At 37.0% G+C, this 21,864-nt stretch overlaps 2 protein-coding genes across 2 annotated transcripts in view; one reads left to right on the top strand and one right to left on the bottom strand.

Moving 5' to 3' along the window:
* Positions 1-21,864, top strand: part of LOC134822799 (protein ABHD13-like) — a 948,842-nt gene that overhangs the window by 186,792 nt on the left and 740,186 nt on the right. The window lies entirely within an intron of this gene.
* Positions 1-21,864, bottom strand: part of LOC134822541 (E3 ubiquitin-protein ligase RNF19B-like) — a 118,616-nt gene that overhangs the window by 20,552 nt on the left and 76,200 nt on the right. The window contains exons 2-5 of the mRNA XM_063833649.1: positions 17,384-17,598; positions 15,799-15,885; positions 15,523-15,637; positions 3,763-3,914 (exon numbers count right to left, since the gene is read on the bottom strand). Of these exons, the coding sequence (XP_063689719.1) occupies positions 3,763-3,914; positions 15,523-15,637; positions 15,799-15,885; positions 17,384-17,596 (567 nt within the window). The 5' untranslated portion in view covers positions 17,597-17,598. The remainder of the gene's footprint in view (positions 1-3,762; positions 3,915-15,522; positions 15,638-15,798; positions 15,886-17,383; positions 17,599-21,864) is intronic.

Genomic DNA, 21,864 nt, shown 5'->3' with positions numbered 1-21,864 from the left:
AGATTTGACTTTCCTGTGAAATGGCAGCGCAAGTTGGTCCACGATCTGCCGCAAATCCTCATAATGTCATGGAAACACAACCCAACAGTAAATCTGTTGGGATGTAACATGACAGAGAGAGTTAATGACTGTAATGGTTAACGGCACTGTAATAATACACTATATTATATATAACGTGTTATCATTAATGTAGCACCGGACTACTATTACAAACAGGACATTTATATTTACACATCAGTGTATGTGTAAGTACTGTGTTCTATTACAGCATTACACTGTCACAGTTTTAACTTTTTAAAGAGTGTGTGCAGACAATTAACACCCTGTCTGAGCACTTGTATGAAACTTACATCTGGACTTTTTATAAGTTACATCTGGACTTTTAATAAGTTACATCTGGACTTTTTATAAGTTACATCTGGACTTTTTATAAGTTACATCTGGACTTTTTATTATAAGTTACATCTGGACTTTTTATAAGTTACATCTGGACTTTTTATAAGTTACGTCTGGACTTTTTATAAGTTACATCTGGACTTTTTATTATAAGTTACATCTGCACTTTTTATAAGTTACATCTGGACTTTTTATAAGTTACGTCTGGACTTTTTATAAGTTACATCTGGACTTTTTATTATAAGTTACATCTGCACTTTTTATAAGTTACATCTGGACTTTTTATAAGTTACGTCTGGACTTTTTATAAGTTACATCTGGACTTTTTATGACTTTCATCTTGAAATGTACAGGCCGCACAAATAAAAGGCTATTAAATTACGTTTACTTGGCTACTTATACGTTTAAACACGTATATATATAAATTACATAAGTCAAACCTGGCCAGGCTAATAAAACGTGATAACCAAGTCATCTAGACTCATGGAGTTAAAAGTTGACAAAACATTGTGATAATGTAGTTAAAACTCTACCATGAGAAAACACAGTGAGTTGTTAATACTGACCATGATTTTAACACGTGCTATTTTGAGGTCACAACAACAACACATCATAACCACCTGACAACGACAACGGAGAGTCAGTTTGTACTGAAACCACAAACTCTCATGTCTTGTAGGTTTAGTGTTAAAACAATACGCATTATAGCATAGATTGAGGAAGTCAGCTTATTAAATTACATTTTTACATTACTTTTTTATATACCTTTTGGAGGGAAGATATAGGTTTGACGTTAGAACAATATGCATTACATTATGGGTTGAGCTTATTAAATTGCAAGAAAGTCAGGTACTAAGACTCAAGACTGTTATGATTATACAATTATACTGCACAATTAAATTATTACATAACTTTTCTAACGTAACTTTACAGAGAAGATGTAGGTTCTAAAACAACATGCACATCGCACAATAGCATGGATTGAGCTTGCAAGAAAGAGTGTGCCTTGTAAATTATGATGGATAATTAAATCATCAAATATAACTTTTACAGTGCAGATGGCTTTAGCTTTGTGACCATGGCAAGCATTATATTGTATTAGCAACTTGGTCATGATCCAGTTCAAAGAACAATCATAAAGAATAATAAATTGAGAAGATATTGACATTAATCCGCCAGACAATATCATGGATTACCTAACACATCAACGTACATTATTAGCTAAATAAAAAACATCACATTACACTTACCATCACTTACATCAATTTGGTTTGGACACATAGTAAGACAGCACAAATATAGGTGAATTCTTCGTAGATTTACATCACTAGTCTCAAATTATTTGTTATATAGTAGTGTTGAAAGTATTAAAACCATCACTTACATTATACATAGTCTAATGTAAAAGTAAAACTCAGCTCTAACCACTCCTGCCATTCCACAGAAAATTCTACAGAATCACAAAAGATCTCGGACTGCGACATTTCAACATATGAAACATTTTTAATTATAAAAACAGCCAAACGCAGATATAGTGAAAGAGAGACAGAGCCGTTATATTACTTTTAAATACCACTATTAGACTACTTAGTACTTATATGTAAGTTTTTGGTTTTGGTTTTATAGTACTTTCATACACTATTTCATCTACTTTGTTCTCAGAAACAAACTCCATTACCCTCGAGTTCTCGGACCTGAGTAGCTACGACACCGAACATAAAACATCCGTTTGATCACGTAATTTCTGATTGAAGACTGCTCATCGTGCAGAATACATACGTTTAGATCATGCCTTGAATTAGCTCATTCAACAATTGATACTTACAAACTTTTAAGCCACACCTTTCCAATTCACTTATGATTATTATATGATAAAATAATCTGTATTTTAAAACATGACTGCTGGCCATTTGGCTAAGTTCCAATTAAGATCTTTTACCAAAACTGGGCTTGGATTGGTCTAATATTTCGGTACCAGTTGTGAAATCATAATGGGCCTTATCAGAAGTTTTTCGGTGCAGTCCACTCAGGTGATTAAGGAGACTTCTTCGACTAGTACAAGTAAGTAAGTAATCAGAAATCAGCTGGATAATGTTTTTGTGGTTACCCACTCTAGCCGGGCTGTGCCAATCTCAGAGAAGAGGAGAAGTGAATATGATGTCATTGTGAAGGTATTGTGGGCTATCAACCCTACAGGTGATCCCAACTTTAGCTACTCACCCTTAACTTTTAATTAATACGTACTTTGTATTTGTAATTTGTAATTTGTAATTTGTAATTTGTAATTTGTAATTTGTAATTTGTAATTTGTAATTTGTGTAGATGTAAATTGTAAGAGGTGGTTGTGAGCAGTCTGCAGTGAGGGTAAAATTATATATTATAATGTGGAGATAAACCTTAAATATTATATTATATATATATATACGGCTTACACAGTGACCATTTTAAGTAATCTGTAGTTACTTATTACTTATATTAGGGCTATTAGAGATAGCGTGAAATTGGTTGAGTGTTTGAACCATTTGGCGGTTCCAATGTGCACCTTCTCTGTATTTAATCAGTGGTAGAAACATTAAACCACTCACCTTGCGGTGACAGAAACACAGGAATTCACGTCCATTTCATTTGTTATAACAAATTCTTAAAATCGAGTGAAATTACATCCGCTTTCATTTTAGAACTCTGAGTGAACACGCTAATAAGTCTCCTTTGGGTATGGGAACTTCCACTTCACTTCCCCCATAGATATATGTAGAATATTCAAACTTCAGGCATGGGTTCTAAATTTACTGTATGAAACAAGAAAATTGAGTTACAACGAAAATCATCTAACGTATCGGATCAGTCTCATTATTACATGATGAAAATGCATATATTTCTGATTCCTTCAAGCGAACAGATTGGAACGTATTGGGATCCTGATCGAAAATAACATAGATTTACTGCCGGATCCAAGTTTTTAAGTTATTCGCCACATGGAATGTTAAAGTTGGAATAGTTAAAATGACTTTCAGCTATAAGCCATTTCACAAGGAACACGCCCTGATATTCAAACTTTCAAAGAGTCCTACCGGCCTCCGTGGTCACACTTTTACAAATTATGATTCCGTAATTGATTATTCAAAGTTATGATGGCTGATATATTATTACTGCCGCAAATATTCGGACTATGACTGTGAATACTAAATATTATTGTTGTACAAGTTTATACAGCAGAATATTGTGGTACATCTTACAACTTACTATGATACTATGATATTGTTTACTGCAGTACACAAGCCCCTCCCCCCCCCCCCCCCCGGCTCCCCCCTCCCCCTTCTACCCTCCTCCCTGATCCTCTCAACCTCTAAACTCCTCTAAACTGACCTTGCAGTGATAGCAGAACTCAGTGTTGCACTTTCTGCACTGAAGAAGAGGACAAGCTGCACACCCGGTGGCGATGACAGCGTAACCACAGTCCGGGGTCGGGCACCACCTACAGTCAGGCTCGTTAGACAGCACTTTCCGTACCATGAACTCTGAAATGAGGAATAGGATGAGAATTGAGAAGGCTATATAACATAAGGCTGGGATAGTTGAAATAAGATTGGTGATTGTATCTGTTAAATTTAGAAACCTAGGTAAAAAATTAATAGTAATGAACATTGTCAGAGCGAATACGATGTGCCAGGCGATTCATGAACTACAAAGTTTCCATAACGGGGGTGATGCAACGTCAATTAATGTCAATTAATGTCAATTAATGTCAATTAATGTCAATTAATGTCAATTAATGTCAATGTCAGTTTTGCAAAATTTTGGAATACTGACATTAATTGACACGATATTTTTCGACCAGAGATTATGTAGTTCTACCATATTTTTAGCACTTTAGAACGTTTATATCATCAATTTATTCACTACTATCACATATGGAAATGTGAAATGTGAAAAAATTCAGATCATTAAACAATAAAACTAAAATAATACGGTTTTCCGAAATTTAATTTTCTTAAATGGGCGTGGCCATCCAAGGGCGTGGTTCTCAACATCATCAGAACTTAAAACCCACATTAAACGAAATGCCTTCATGACATTTATATTTGAATAACGAATCTTAAACAGCTAACATAACTCCTTCATACTAATAAAGCCGATTCTAGATATTTTACCTGTATAAGAAACCAATAAAATATGGGCGTGGCCGGTGGGGACCGAAGATGGAAAAGTTGGAAGCTGAAATTTTTTTTGGTGGTCTTTGAACCTAAGGATCAACAGATAAGAACATACTCATAATTATTCAAGGACATTTTGTTTTTTTGAACCGGTCTAACTTACATAGACGTGAATATCTTGAATATTTATCGAATAATGATAATCTCAAATTTCAAGACAAGTTAATGTCAATTAATGTCAATTAATGTCAATTAATGTCAATGTCAGTTTGGGGTTTTTATGGAATACTGACATTAATTGACGTTGCATCACCCCCTCCATAACTACCATCATGTTATTGGATTTATGTATTTTCTAGGTGTAAAGTTCTACCTACATTTCGACACAAATTTTTATACGAAATATTTCTGCAGAAAAATTTTCTACTTACATGTTTGTACAATGTACTTACAAATGTATGGTTGTATTGTGAAGTTCAATAGGTACGACTGTGATATATTATTACGTGCATTATCTAATGTCGAAGGAGACTGTAACTGTGTGTAGGCGTTGTGTGTGAATTTCTATAAAACGCTTCAAAATGTGTGGAAAAATAGTGGACTGCTCACGGAATATTTCAAGAAACATTTAAAATCTTTAGAAAAATAACTTTTTTTCATTAAAGGTCGAAAAAACTCTCTGTAAATTGTAATAATATATAGTTGGTCAAAGCAAGAAGTTGTATCAATGCAGTAGCAGCAGTAAACTCATAGAATATAATATGTCATATCTGCAGAATTCAGACTTTTCTAAAGAACTTAAATGAAGCTTAACCGCCTCCCCACGTCGTGTAAATCCATTCTCCTTAAAGGTCAAAAAAACTCTCTGTAAATTGTAATAAGTTGGTCAAAGCAAGAATTTTGATCAATGCAGTAGCAGCGGTATACTCATAGAATATAATGTGTCATATCTGCAGAATTCAGACTTTTCTAAAGAACTTAAATGAAACTTAACCGCCTCTCCACGTCGTGTAAATCTATTCCCAAATATGCTGCTTTATCGCGAAAAAATTTGGGATGACTCTTTACCATCTGATTACCGAGTAAATTCATTTACCGTATTAAGAGCTTGAACTTTAATACCTTTATAGAACCTACGTCAATCAATAAAATATATCATTTATTTAAATGGTCTGCTTACGAATTCATAGAAGATACGCTTAAAAATGAGCCATATCGTGCGCGTGAGTTGGTATGCAAAAACATTGAGAAATATCGCTTTTCAACTCTTTGAAATTCATGGACAAACTTCAGAAATTAAAGAATACTGATTACTGAAGTTGAGAGGCGCGGCGTAGAATATATTCGAGAATCCTGTTCTCATTGCTGTACAGAACTGCCGTGGTTTAAATTATTAATTAAGTCATTGATTATTATAACATCCGCGAGATAAATGAATTTTCTGCAGAATCGAGATGTTTAGTTCTAAGATTAAATTAATTCACTGATTATTATAAAATCCTCGAAATTAATTAATTTTCCGTAGAGCCGAGACGTTTCTTGAGTTATAAAATTATCTGCTAATATATTCCAGAAAGGCCCGCATCACTACACAGCGAATATTCGTTTCGTAAATCCCAACACAATCCCAAAAAGCTCAAAACCTGTCTTATTGTAAGAAAGTCATCGCTGAATATCCAGTGAAACTTAACCATCATGGATCCGGAAATTGAGCGGCAAGTTAGGTTCAATAAACTTTGAATTTTCTCTAAATGTTTTAGATACAATTTCGTTTTATTCCTGAACTTTTGTCTCGTTCCTGCGCTTCAACTAAAGACTTAAAAACTACCGGAGTTTATTTAGTCTCTTTGCTGTCCAGACAACTCTTTTTAAAAGTCTGGCTAAGCTCCAGGATCATATGAATATGTAATGACGTTATGTGTTTCACAACATATGTACGTCAGTACGTGTTAAACAAGACCCACACCTCCCATTTACAAGACGTCTCTAAATGTCGACACAGTAATGTTTGTCATACAGTCAACTACTACTACTAGACAACAAAATAATCATTTCCAAATCAAAATAATACGTTCATTTAACCTAATTATTATACATTTGATGTACACTGCGAGGACTTAGAATGGCCATGTATGTTATTTACATGTAACGTATACATGTTATGCTATGTATGTTATGTATAGTGTATACATGGTATGTATGTTATGTATACATGTTATGTATGTATGGAAAACCTACTTTTAAAGTACTCTTTTTAATTACTGATTTCTGACAGCACATGCCACATAGTTATTAAACAAATCGGAGTCCAATCATGACATTTTCCTCTGATATTAACTGTAACATTATTAACAAGGGTGTTAGGTTACAGCTAACAAGTTGGACAGTACCTATAACCCTGGTATAACCTAACATTAATCCGCACAATTAGGTCTTGCTAACCACGCTAACCACTTTAACTAGACATACATTTTTACCTGTATAAGAAACCAATAAAATATGGGCGTGGCCGGTGGGGACCGAAGATGGAAAAGTTGGAAGCTGAAATTTTTTTTGGTGGTCTTTGAACCTAAGGATCAACAGATAAGAACATACTCATAATTATTCAAGGACATTTTGTTTTTTTGAACCGGTCTAACTTACATAGACGTGAATATCTTGAATATTTATCGAATAATGATAATCTCAAATTTCAAGACAAGTTAATGTCAATTAATGTCAATTAATGTCAATTAATGTCAATGTCAGTTTGGGGTTTTTATGGAATACTGACATTAATTGACGTTGCATCACCCCCTCCATAACTACCATCATGTTATTGGATTTATGTATTTTCTAGGTGTAAAGTTCTACCTACATTTCGACACAAATTTTTATACGAAATATTTCTGCAGAAAAATTTTCTACTTACATGTTTGTACAATGTACTTACAAATGTATGGTTGTATTGTGAAGTTCAATAGGTACGACTGTGATATATTATTACGTGCATTATCTAATGTCGAAGGAGACTGTAACTGTGTGTAGGCGTTGTGTGTGAATTTCTATAAAACGCTTCAAAATGTGTGGAAAAATAGTGGACTGCTCACGGAATATTTCAAGAAACATTTAAAATCTTTAGAAAAATAACTTTTTTTCATTAAAGGTCGAAAAAACTCTCTGTAAATTGTAATAATATATAGTTGGTCAAAGCAAGAAGTTGTATCAATGCAGTAGCAGCAGTAAACTCATAGAATATAATATGTCATATCTGCAGAATTCAGACTTTTCTAAAGAACTTAAATGAAGCTTAACCGCCTCCCCACGTCGTGTAAATCCATTCTCCTTAAAGGTCAAAAAAACTCTCTGTAAATTGTAATAAGTTGGTCAAAGCAAGAATTTTGATCAATGCAGTAGCAGCGGTATACAGCTAACAAGTTGGACAGTACCTATAACCCTGGTATAACCTAACATTAATCCGCACAATTAGGTCTTGCTAACCACGCTAACCACTTTAACTAGACATACCTTGTGACTTGTGACTGTGTGGACAGCTACATTATAATTATATGTCTCCGAATCGACCTTTTGTATAAATTATATTGTAGTACGCTTCTCTGTGCTTTTATTGATTAAACAATAAACAGGGATCGCGAACATCAAAGTGGATTTTCATATATTATGCGGAATGCGCATGGAAGTTTCATGTATTTCTGAGCTTAATTAACATTTGATTTAACATGAACAAAACCCAAAACTTCAAATGTGCTCACTACCCGGTCGTAAGTTTCGATTTTGGGCAAATGGTGCATAATTCGGCAAGTTTCCATAAACGATATTTTATGATCGGCGCCGATAATCGCTTATTGAGCGCTTTTTCGGCGCTTTTTTTTTTAAAAACCGTTTACAATCGCTTTTTTTACGATTATAAACGGTTTTTAAAAAATCGCTTATAATCGACTATAATTGGTGTCATAATTCAAAAAAGCGCTTTTTTGAATTTAAAAGCACTTATAAGCGCTTTTAAGCGCTTACTAGCGTCGCTGAGCGATTTGAAAGCGGTTTTCCAGTAGGATTGGCGCCAAAAACGAGTGGATAAGCGGTTGGCCGGATAAGCGATTCGTAGGCGCTTTTTTGGACCATTTATAAGCGATTATAAGCGCTTATAATTGGGGTGCAATTTAGCTGTTTGTAATGCGCAAATAAAGCGCTTATAAGCGCTTTTAAAATTGAGTCAGGAAAACGCTATATTACATCTTATAACCGCTTATAATCGATTATAAGCGTTTTTTTAGAAATCGCTTATAACGGCTAATTCATCGCTATTTCACCGCTTTTACCGCTTTTCCTATCATCCATGGCCAGGTGAGCAGGAATTAAAAAGCGCTTATAAGCGCTTTTTCGATGCTGCCCCTAGCCTGGTCGGAACGGGGTAGTGCCCGGAATTTAAAAGCGCTTATAAGCGAATTCTCAATTCCCCCTAACCTGGTTGGAACTTTCATGTGCTTTTCTGAGCAACCTGGGGTGCACCGGCAGAGTCAGGATTTAAAAGCGCTTATAGGCGCTTATGATCGCTTTTCTACCGCTTTTTCTATCACCCATGGCCTGGTTGGCAAGAATTATAAAGCGCTTATAAGCGTTTTTTCAATGCTGCCCCTAACCTGTTCGGAACAGGGGTGTGCCCGGAATTAAAAAGCGCTTATAAGCGCTTTTTCAATGCTGCCACTAACCTGGTCGGAACGGGGGAGTGCCCGGAATTAAAAAGCGCTTATAAGCGATTTCTCAATTCCCCTTAACCTGGTCGGAACTTGCATGTGCTTTTCTGAGCAACCTGGGGTGCACCGGCAGAGTCAGGATTCAAAAGCGCTTATAGGCGCTTATGATCGCTTTTCTACCGCTTTTTCTATCACCAATGGCCTGGTTGGCAAGAATTATAAAGCGCTTATAAGCGTTTTTTCAATGCTGCCCCTAACCTGTTCGGAACAGGGGTGTGCCCGGAATTAAAAAGCGCTCTTAAGCGCTTTTTAAATGCTGCCCCTAACCTGATCGGAACTGGAAATCAGAGTGCCCGCTTATAAGTGCTTTTCTGAGCAACCTGGGGTGCACCGGCAGAGTCAGGATTTAAAAGCGCTTATGATCGCTTTTCTACCGCTTTTCCTATCACCCATGGCCTGGTTGGCAAGAATTAGAAAGCGCTTATAAGCGCTTTTTCAATGCTGCCACTAACCTGGTCGGAACGGGGGAGTGCCCGGAATTAAAAAGCGCTCATAAGCGCTTTTTAAATGCTGCCCCTAACCTGGTCGGAACTGGAAATCAGAGTGCCCGCTTATAAGTGCTTTTCTGAGCAACCTGGGGTACACGGCAGAGTCAGGATTTAAAAGCGCTTATGATCGCTTTACTACCGCTTTTCCTATCACCCATGGCCTGGTTGGCAAGAATTAGAAAGCGCTTATAAGCGCTTTTTCAATGCTGCCACTAACCTGGTCGGAACGGGGGAGTGCCCGGAATTAAAAAGCGCTCATTAGCGCTTTTTTAATGCTGCGCTTATAAGCGATTTCTCAATTCCCCTCAACCTGGTCAGAACTGGAAATCAGTGTGCCCGCTTATAGTTATAAGTGCTTTTCTGTGCAACCTGGGGTCACCGGCAGAATCAGGATTTAAAAGCGCTTATAGGCGCTTATGATCGATTTTCTACCGCTTCTACTAAATCGCTCGCCCAAATTTTAAGGAAATTCTTGTGAAAAGGCCCTTTGGGGCATGAAAGTGATCTATATCGGTGTATTTTTGGACGCTGATTCCGAATCACCCCCCATGACGTAGGGTTAAAATGCTTCCCTGGAGAGTTATGGGCAAAAAACCGTTTTGGTCACGTGACAGGCTAGTAAAATACGAATTCGATTGTTTAGGGCCCGGGTTAGGGTTAGGCTTGTGGAAAGGGTTATGGTTAACTTCGGGGTTATGGTTAGGGTTAGGGTTGGGATTAGGATTTATGTAAAACCGTTTTGTACGGCTGCAAAACCATAAAAACCAAAGTCACGTGAAATTTTTGGGCGAGCGAATTAGTAAAAGCCGAGTTGGACTCCAATATATGGAACAAATATTTTACGAGTGTCACCCGTCAATTCTCGCAATCACATTCAACATTGCGCTTCGCTAGTTTGGTAAAAATTCACCACTAGACTGGGCCTCGCCAAGCTGTGAATTGAAAGATTGACATCGCATTGTGAGTCAATATTTTATTTTGTCTCATGTTAGTTCATGCTGTAAAATGGGCATATCAGCTTGTTTACCGATTCACGATTACCGCGCAATTGTTTAATTTACTTATGACTATGTCACGACGCGACCTGAATGATACAAGTAGACCCAATACCCATGGTTAACAGGTGATACTCTTAATTGACGGATGTTACTCGTCTAAAGTAGCGCGCGCCGCTTTCTTCTCGAAATGCCACGATGGCACGTGCTATGTCGGGCCAGACCAGTAACATGTAACATGCAATGGTCAAGTGATACTCTTAAAATATTTATCACAAAGATAAGCAATTAGACCGGCGACAATTAAGTGTCTTGCATGCTTATAAATACGTTTTGCATGGTATAAATACGTCTTGTATGGTTATAAACACACAAACTTATGGTTATAACTATATATAATACAGCCATGAGGGGTGATTCGGAATTGAGTTAGGTGCAAAATAATCGAACATGCAGAAACTCTTAGCTTTATTGCATTGTATATCATGTGTACGCTTATTTTTGTATAAAAACCGCGACCGGCTCTTGCTTAATTCGCTCGCCCAAAAATTTCACGTGACCTTGGTTTTTATGGTTTTGCAGCCGTACAAAACAATTTTACATAAACCCTAATCCCAATCATAACCCCGAAGCTATCCATAACCCGCGTACCTTAACCCAAACCCTAACATGAGCCCTAAACAATCGAAATCATGTTTTACTAGCCTGTCACGTGACTAAAACGGTTTTTGCCCATGTAACTCTCCAGGGAAATATTTTTACCCTACGTCATGGCGGGTGATTCGGGATCAGCGTCCAAAAAATACACCGATTTAGATCAATGTCATACCCAAAGGCCTTTTCACAAGAATTTTCTTAAAATTTGGGCGAGCGATTTCGTAGGAGCGATTCAAACGCGCAATCTGGCGCGGTTTATTTGTTGCAGTTTTACTATCTAATAACCAAATTTTACAAGCTATCTCAGCACGCCTGCACGCGCACGGCTTTACTAGCGTATATATACATTACTTTTTTCCTATTGGTACTCAGTGTGCACTTGTTTTAATGTCCACGATTGATTATGAACAAGTACGTGAATGCTGGTCACGCACACACAAACTTTCAATGAGCACCGCACTTTTTTCAGACGTCGTGATTCGCTCAGCCTGACTAGAGATTCCTTGGAATGACATAAACAGGCCTGTCATACTCGTTGACAGACTGAGCGTGGCCCAGCGCAATAATTTAATTTCATATACTATATTTTTCTTTTGCAAGTTCTGAATGTGAAGTGTGTATGACTGATGACGCAGCGCGCATCGACCGCCACCAGGACAACCACCACCATTAACAACATATAAATAAACAATTGCAAGCGCTTTACAATTTCTGACAATTATTGTCGGAGAACTTTGCCGCGCCGTGCACTTAGCCTTCTTGCTTGGCTTCTAGATCGCCAGGCAAACAACTATGTTTAAATCCATGTTGATAAATGATAGATAAATCGGTAAAAACCAGCAATAAAAAGTGATTGTAATCGCTTATAACTTATAACCGCTTTTCAAATCCTTAGGTGCCCATGGGTGATGGGAAAAGCGGTAAATAAGCGATCATAAGCGCCTATAAGCGCTTTTAAATCCTGACTCTGCCGGTGCACCCCAGTTTGCTCAGAAAAGCACATACGAGTGGGCACTCTCCAGTTCCGACCAGGTTGAAGGGAATTGAGAAATCGCTTATAACTATAAGCGCTTTTAAATTCCGGGCACTCCCCCGTTCCGACCAGGTTAGGGGCAGCATTGAAAAAGTGCTTATAAGCGCCTTTTAATTCCGGGCACTCCCCCGTTGCGACCAGGTTAGTGGCAGCATTGAAAAAGCGCTTATAGGCGCTTTCTAATTCCTGCCAACCAGGCCATGGGCGATAGGAAAAGCGGTAGAAAAGCGATCATAAGCGCCTATTTAAGCGCTTTTAAATCCTGACTCTGCCGGTGCACCCCAGGTTGCACAGAAAAGAACTTATAAGCGGGCACTCTGATTTCCAGTTCCGACCAGGTTAAGGGGAATTCAGAAATCGCTTATAAGCGCATATTAATTCCAGGCACTCCCCCGTTCCGACCAGGTTAGGGGTAGCATTGAAAAAGCGCTTAAAATTCTTGCCAACCAGGCCATGGGTAATGGGAAAAGCGGTAGAAAAGCGATCATAAGCACCTATAAGCGCTTTTAAATCCTGACTCTGCCGGTGCACCCCAGGTTGCACAGAAAAGCACTTATAAGTGGGCACTCTGATTTCTAGTTCCGACCAGGTTAAGGGGAATTGAGAAATCGCTTATAAGCGCTTATTAATTCCAGGCACTCCATCGTTCCGACCAGGTTAGGGGCAGCATTGAAAAAACGCTTATAAGCGCTTTATAATTCTTGCCAACCAGGCCATGGGTGATGGGAAAAGCGGTAGAAAAGCAATCATAAGCGCCTATAAGCGCTTTTAAATCCTGACTCTGCCGGTGCACCCCAGGTTGCTCAGAAAAGCACATGCAAGTGGGCACTCTCCAGTTCCGACCAGGTTGAAGAGAATTTAGAAATCGTTTATAAGCGCTTTTTAATTCCGGGCACACCCCCGTTCCGAACAGGTTAGGGGCAGCATTGAAAAAACGCTTATAAGCGCTTTATAATTCTTGCCAACCAGGCCATGGGTGATAGGAAAAGCGGTAGAAAAGCGATCATAAGCGCTTTTAAATCCTGACTCTGCCGGTGCACCCCAGGTTGCTCAGAAAAGCACATGAAAGTTCCAACCAGGTTAAGGGGAATTGAGAAATCGCTTATAAGCACTTTTAAATTCCGGGCACACCCCCGTTCCGAACAGGTTAGGGGCAGCATTGAAAAAACGCTTATCGTTTATAGAAATCGTTTATAAGCGCTATTAATTCCGGGCACACCCCCGTTCCGAACAGGTTAGGGGCAGCATTGAAAAAACGCTTATAAGCGCTTTATAATTCTTGCCAACCAGGCCATGGGTGATAGGAAAAGCGGTAGAAAAGCGATCATAAGCGCTTTTAAATCCTGACTCTGCCGGTGCACCCCAGGTTGCTCAGAAAAGCACATGAAAGTTCCAACCAGGTTAAGGGGAATTGAGAAATCGCTTATAAGCACTTTTAAATTCCGGGCACTACCCCGTTCCGACCAGGCTAGGGGCAGCATCGAAAAAGCGCTTATAAGCGCTTTTTAATTCCTGCTCACCTGGCCATGGATGATAGGAAAAGCGGTAAAAGCGGTGAAATAGCGATGAATTAGCCGTTATAAGCGATTTCTAAAAAAACGCTTATAATCGATTATAAGCGGTTATAAGATGTAATATAGCGTTTTCCTGACTCAATTTTAAAAGCGCTTATAAGCGCTTTATTTGCGCTTTACAAACAGCTAAATTGCACCCCAATTATAAGCGCTTATAATCGCTTATAAATGGTTCAAAAAAGCGCTTACGAATCGCTTATCCGGCCAACCACTTATCCACCCGTTTTTGGCGCCAATCCTACTGGAAAACCGCTTTCAAATCGCTCAGCGACGCTAGTAAGCGCTTAAAAGCGCTTATAAATTTAAAAAAGCGCTTTTTTGAATTATAACACCAATTATAGTCGATTATAAGCGATTTTTTTTGAACCGTTTATAATCGTAAAAAAAGCGATTGTAAACGGTTTTTTTTTTTAAAAGCGCCGAAAAAGCGCTCAATAAGCGATTATCGGCGCCGATAATAAAATATCGTTTATGGAAACTTGCCCATAATTCTAATTATAATAATTTAGGAATCCCTCCCTTTTGACTGAGCCAGGCGGATGAAATTTCATTACTCCAATAAATTTGCTACCTAGGGAACATGTTAAAAGGGTGCGTCATTGGGTGCACATGAATTTACCAACGCCAGGGATGGCTAAGTGGTTATTTTGTACTAGCCTTTGTAATATTATAATGTGAATATATTTTAGTAAATTGTGTACGTGTTGCAACTGTAGAAATACTATCACATTATAGGCCGACATTAATACCGATCCGTTTGTAAATCTGCAAAATTCACCCCCGTACGAGCCGTATTATTGTGTTGTAATAATGGGTTTAATAGGTTTAAGTAATGCCGCGAACTCAATGGCTGGATTGTGCAGTGGTGCCGCTTATCAAGTTACAGCAGTAAATACTAAATAGCCAATAGAAATGCCAAAAATTTAATGTCGTTTTGAAATTAAAACACGTAGATGAGGGTTTTATAAAGTAAACGTTTTGGCGGTTACTAGAGTAATTACAGTTAGATAACTGGTTGAGTAGTAGAGATAACTGGTTGAGTAGTTTTAGCTAGATCATACTGTAGTACTAATTTAACTAATTCAAATAGTTCAACAAAAAAGCAAAATATTTACATTTTGAGTAGATATCGAATATCATGATCGGTTCATTTCAGTAGTAGTTCATTTCAGTAGTATTATAGAGTGTTGTCAATGACGACCCATATCAAATATCAAGTAAAGATGTGTCAATATGAAATTTTATGTATTTATAAAGAGTTGCTCAAAGATACAACAAAACAGGCCTGGATAGTATTGTGGCTAGGTGAACCATAATATTTGTTTTGACACCTGACAGTGATTCTGGGTTTTAACTGGCCGATAATGGAAGCTGATAGGTTTATCACAGTCACGTGTCAAAAACATTACATGGTTCTCCTCCCCATCAGTAACCGGGTATTACGGTCTGTGATAATGACATTGTGACTTACCTTGGTATTTATTGTGAAGGTGGTCGTTGCGGAGAACCATTTTAACATGTTTTGGAGTATACGTTCCATAACACCCAGGATTGGGACAAGTTATGTTCGTTGATCCCGTGCTTATCTGAGAGAGAGTAACAGTATGTCAATGTAGGGAGATATAGGATATCTTAAACACCCCACTCACCAGTTAGAACCCGGAAGTTGAGATAATGTCAAATTCTTCTTAAATTGTTGCACACAGTTTTGAAACAATGATAAAATAAGTAATGAAATCTGCTTTACCCGCGTCTTAAAGTAAAGTCTAAGACACTCTTCACAGGTTCTGTGACTGCATGACAACAACTTTGGGAATTCGTACTTCACTTTGTTCTGAGGGGAGATATTACTGTTACATATAATTAACTCTTTCATTTGTCAAGAAGTCAATTACAATAATTCCAATCTATCCGATGCTTCATGACTGATTCGATTTGAAGCGACCATTTGATTCTCTGGAAGCTTATTTATAGATTTGAGCTTTTCTCTGGAAAACTATTTATAGATTTAAGGTCATTACCAGAAGCAATTTAAGTATTTCAAGACAGGGAGAAAAAAGGTAAAAATAGCTCGGCTGGGGTACACTAGAGATTGTTAAGTGATATATATTACATATCCTATCGGTTCGGTCAGCCAATGAAAATCCCTGAATAGATCTAAAGTTTCAAGTAATCTTATCTTACTCTTGTCACTTAGCATTTAATTCTAACTACCGTAGATATGCTATTTGTGGACGTTAGTAAAAGCAGGAGAGGCAATCCAATATAAATTCTTTTTATACTTTCTGACAATGAGAGATATTGAGTTACCGGGGGTCGATCTTTAAAATACTGCGCTCTAAAGGTCTTAAAACGTTTAATACTAGAGCACTGCATAACTGGACAGTTTACATATGCAAAATCAGAAGGTTTTATAAATTAAATTTACAAAAGTGAGGTTATAGTGCAGTTTAAAATTAAATAGATGGTTATAACAACTGCAATGTCTCCAGTGTTTAGACATTATTGTATAACTATTTATAAATTTATCCAACTGTGTAAAGACAATATTGTATAACTATTTATAAATTTGTCATAATTTGCGGATGGGGCATGCTTGATGTTGGTCTTATAATGCACATGACGTAATGTATCTAAGGAACGAGTGGAGTGTGGACTCTTTTAGAAGACAGTGATTTAAATGTCGACAGTTATCCGAAGTGTCAAGAGGGATCACAAGTTTAGTGTCGGGATTGTAGGCATGAGCCACCATTTTGATGGGACTACAACTGCTTTATTGCTTTATGGTAAGCAACAACTTCATACTGCAGTTCACATGACAGCAGTTTGTTAAATATGATGGTGATCACACCTGTCGCGGATTTCATGTTAATCTCTGAGCTCAAGGTTGCAGACAGTTGCAATCGACTCGGGTTGTGTGTGTAGAAGTTGTCAAAAGAATCAGCGATTAGAAGTGCAGGGAAGTTGCACTGAACTTGCAGGAGTCATCAAAGGCAACTCTCTAGACGGGATTTATTTATTTAAATAGAGAGAACTTGCTAAGTGGCAGTCTAGGCAGTGGTTTTTGAAGTTTAGTAAACTGTTTATAATCCGTGGGTGGATACATAGTTGCGCTTAAAGATGTCATTTGATATTTAAAGATCCTTACCTGAATATTTTAATGTGCTCTCTTGTTATAACTAGAGGAGCAATAGTCTCCAATGGTGTCATGAAATTTTAATGAAGAAGGCCATAATTATAGATTATAATAATTTATATAGAAGTTAATTCTCATCACAATTCAGACTTCTTGTAAATTCTTGAAAATTCCCGCTTTAAACGGATACACTTACCATTAAACACACACAGCACATGTACTCCCTATACTGTCTTCCACCAGTCTTCTCACTCTTTTTCCTCTTCCTCAGAAAGTTAAACACTGTGTTTCTCATGGGTTCAGTGGTACTGGTTCCCGAGGTTTGGGACGCGTTCCTCATCAGGTCGGCTGTTCCTTCGGAGGCGGAGGAAGCCACCTCGGCTGTCGTACTCGCAACTCTGTCTGTCATAGCTAGGAAGTGAGGTGGGTTTAGATGAAAGTAAGTTTCAAAATAAAAGATAAAGTACAAATACCATAATATTATGACAATAAATCAACACAACACAAAAGCACACGAAATCAGGCGATGATAGAGTGAAATGAGGCCACCCAGCTCCATGACCTAATATTTGTCTCCAGACAGTTTGTGTCCATGACAATTAGCACATGAGTAGCTGGTGTTCTATAACAAATCTGGCACTTTCTACTTTTGAAAACATGACCAATCTTAGCTCATTATTTTTTCTTAATTAAGCCAATTAAATAATATGCAAAAGTAATCAAACCTTGGGAACTTTTCACTCGCAGCAGGAGAAGCGGAGAAAATAATAAATTGGTTTCATGGCACACACACACAAAGCAAGCACGCGATTAGTGTGACGTAGAATATTATTGTTGCAGTGCGATACAACGCACGTAGACAGACAAAGGTAAACATTACGCACAGTTTTTTTCGCTAGGTAGCCCCCACGCAATCCTAGATAATGACATCGCAAATGTTTCATTTATGCTACATTCCATACATCGCAGACAGTAATATAATGCATAATCTATACTGAATTATATTAGGCCAATTATGAAGGAACGGAATTTATGCAAGTTCTGAACAACTACTGCAAAGGAACACAAATTAAAATAAACTTTTTTAAAACGGGGCACAGTAACGTATCGCTAAAAACTACAAGAGGGCAAATAGACTATGTTACCGGGCCTCAAATGGAGTATTTCAAATTCGTACGAATTTAAAGGCTTATATATAAAAACGATTATCCTTTTTAAGGACCGCGAAGCTAAACTATAAAAATATCATATTATAATCATAATGTAACGTAAGTGCATCGTGCTGTGGCCAGCTTGGACATCTATTGTTTCCGTATTACAGGGGAATATAAGTGAATTAAACGTCTCAATATTAGCGGTAACATTATACCGTACCGTAACTCGTGTCAGCGATAAGCACCTTATCTGCGATACTTCAACTCTTGTTTACATTTCAATTGTTAGATTTCACTGATGTCACCTCAGGCTTATTTAACATATTTTATCTAAGGTAAATACTTCAGTCAAAGGTCAAGGAAGCTACCAGTAGTTACATCATGAACAATAAGTCAGGGTCAAATGAAAATGATGGCTACGTGGTCTAACTTAACCACGTGATAATAAAGTACTTTTACTTTCCATTTCACTTTCATTTTCTCCTAGCAGGTTAAGCTATTCATGAGCTAATGGATTCTAGTAAAGATCATAGAAACTGCTCTTTGTCACTACTTACATCTTACATAATATAAGATTAATTAAGTTCAATGATGACGTAACTTTATAACTTAAAAATATTCTAAGTTATTATATGCTGCTAGTTATTATTAATATAAATACTGAAATCTCAAATAAATTATTTTAACTGTCTAACTAAAAAATGCTATTTCCCCATTTAAGACAGCTAAAGTGAAGCCTATTTTAATAACTGATATTTATTGAAATACTTTTTAACTTCTGATTTAGGATAGGGTTTAACAGCTAAGCAAGTTGGGATGTTTTCCGGCTGCTCTACCCACAACTTGTGATCGATACCGTTTTCTTTCAACTTCTCTGACAGATTCTTCAATTGTTCCTCACTTTTTATCTACAATATATGAGCAATTACAATGAAGGAAGAGTATCTTTATGTGGATAATGACAGGATTTAATGTGGATATTAGATTTCGTCTGAAATAACAATCAACTCCAGCTCACTAAATTAACTAAATTAAACTAAAATTATAATTATGATAAAACACGAAATAACTTTACCTCCAGTACACACTTGTGCATATTATCCATATCTGCGGTGTAGTTAACAACATTTTCATCATTTCTAAACTGATAAATCACGGCAGTGCATGCATGACAAGCTTGAGCTATGATAGCACCCAGTGGCCAAGTGCTTTTTAGATCACCCCGCACCAGAACATACTGCACCAACCCAGACATAATCTGCTTTCTGAATTTAAAAAGAAGTTAGCGTATTTTTTACTTTCTAGCAGTCAGTGGTGATCTCTGAGCTACGATCCTTATTCCTTATTTGCACCTTACCTTTAGCTTTCAAAATTGCTTTTCTTTCCAGTACTCTTGCACAAAATTTCTCACCAGCCTGCAGGGCATTTATAGTTGGGTCCCAGAAAATTTTTACGTTTTTACTTGACCACATTGAAATCTACAATCAAAAAATTTTAAAAGCCTCCAAAATCGTGTATTTTGAGAAATGAACTATTTTAAACTATTAAATATATTATGTGCCTTGCATACTGCATTATAGTAGAGGTAACCATGCACTGAGAAAAGTTGTATGTGCAGCCAACATAAACCTTTGCACAGACAGAAATTAACGTTTTTTTGCTGAAAGCAGATCATTTTGACAATTTTGCTAGAAGCAATTTGGCAATAGAGATCATTTTCAATCACAGTTTCAAGTACTATTAAAATAATAAGATTTTTTAATGCATATCAATATAATATATATTAGGGCCTGACAGAAATAGTCGTGAAATAAGTGTGGTTCGAAAAAGAGGATGCAGATTGTAGGCCCTCAGAGAATGTTTTGGAAATTCGCTTTCAGGAATGAAATCTCACAATGACAGATGATAAATCTAGTCAAGTGACAATTTACGACAAGTACATCTAGTAATCTAGCAAAAATTAAACTTCCGTCTTCCACAGCATAAATGTAGATAAACTTGAACCATAACAAGCATAGCAATAGCCAGCCAGGTTCAAATACACTCAGAGGTGCACATGTCATGTAGAAGTTTAGTGTAACTACATGTTATGGGATTCACCCTTAATACTAAGGATCAATCATCAAGTTCAATTGATAGTGATGTCGAAAAAAATATATTACAACACATAATATTATTAGCATAGATGAGCACTTTCTTGGCATTAGCAGGCCATTACTAGTTTATGTTAATTTGTAGGACCAATTTCGCCTTTAATTTTACATAAAAACAAAGATGAAGGGTAGCTGTTTCAGTGCAGTGACGTAACATTGCCATTGCCTTTGGGCGCCCCAACTACTTACTATTAAATTGATCGAATATCCAGCTATAATAGTAAGTAGTTTAGAAGGTGCTTGGAGGTAAAAACAAGTAGGGTAAAAACAAGTAGTCAAAATGCCCTTTTTACGATGAGACAAACAGGTAACTATTACACAGTCATGCGTAGCATAATCATGCTGAGGCAGTACACATATGCAGGACTACCAAGACAATTAATATTAAAATAACAATTAATTAAAATACAAGTTCGATAGCAGCATACCTCTCACAAATCTTGCAGCATATCCAAGGTAAAAGAAGAAATAATTAAACACAACAATTGTCTTTGGTTTCATCCTTATGTGGCAAAGGAGCACTTCATAAATCTTTATTCCAATGGGTTGGATCCAAGTATGAATAGGTTTTTAAATTATGATGTATCTAATAATATTTAATAAAAAAATAAAAAATAAAAAATAAAAAAGGGGGGACCCCCAACCCATGTAGCTGGCTCTTGCTTGTGAAAGGTGCGTCAACTACCCGCCGAAGCGGTGGGTTGGGAGTCCCCCCTGGGATCATTTCGTCCGTAAAATTATATACAACATAAAATAGTACAGTAAAATATCAAAATTTGCATAAACAAATCTAGGAGACCTCAAAGCTCGTCTTCTGGGGGATGAGGTTGAAGGAGATGTCATGCAGTTCAAGATGTTGGGCCGTTGATCTTCCTCTGATTCCTCTTAGTGCAATGAGTGTACTTCTTAACAGAATAATAATATTTAATAAACTGTATTCGATAAATTATTACTGTCGGTAAGGATATCTTTATATAATTTTTCATGTAATGTGATGAGATGTAGAAATGAGTGATGATGTAATGTCATGAATTTAATTTACTTTACTTTATATATGCAAAACCATGAAATAAGAAAATCTGGATCAATACGTCGCAAAAACTATTAAATTTGTAATACTCTAATCAATTAAATCAAGTGATGCAATTGGCAGAGGTAACTGATATTGTCCACTACTACCAATATTACATAATATTAAATATCAACAATCAAATATACACACATCTAGCTACTCCATCATGAGATAGGGGCAGGGATGAGGTTGTAAGAGATTTCTGATAAAGGAGCCACATATTTTACACTTTAAAATACTACTATACAATGACATGACATGAAACAATATTACTCAACTAAATGGGCGAATGAAATCA

This window comes from Bolinopsis microptera, chromosome 11 (genome assembly GCF_026151205.1).
Source record: "Bolinopsis microptera isolate Bmic1 chromosome 11, MBARI_Bmic_1.0, whole genome shotgun sequence".
Classification (NCBI taxonomy): domain Eukaryota; kingdom Metazoa; phylum Ctenophora; class Tentaculata; order Lobata; family Bolinopsidae; genus Bolinopsis; species Bolinopsis microptera.
This window is presented reverse-complemented; position numbering and strand designations above follow the sequence as displayed.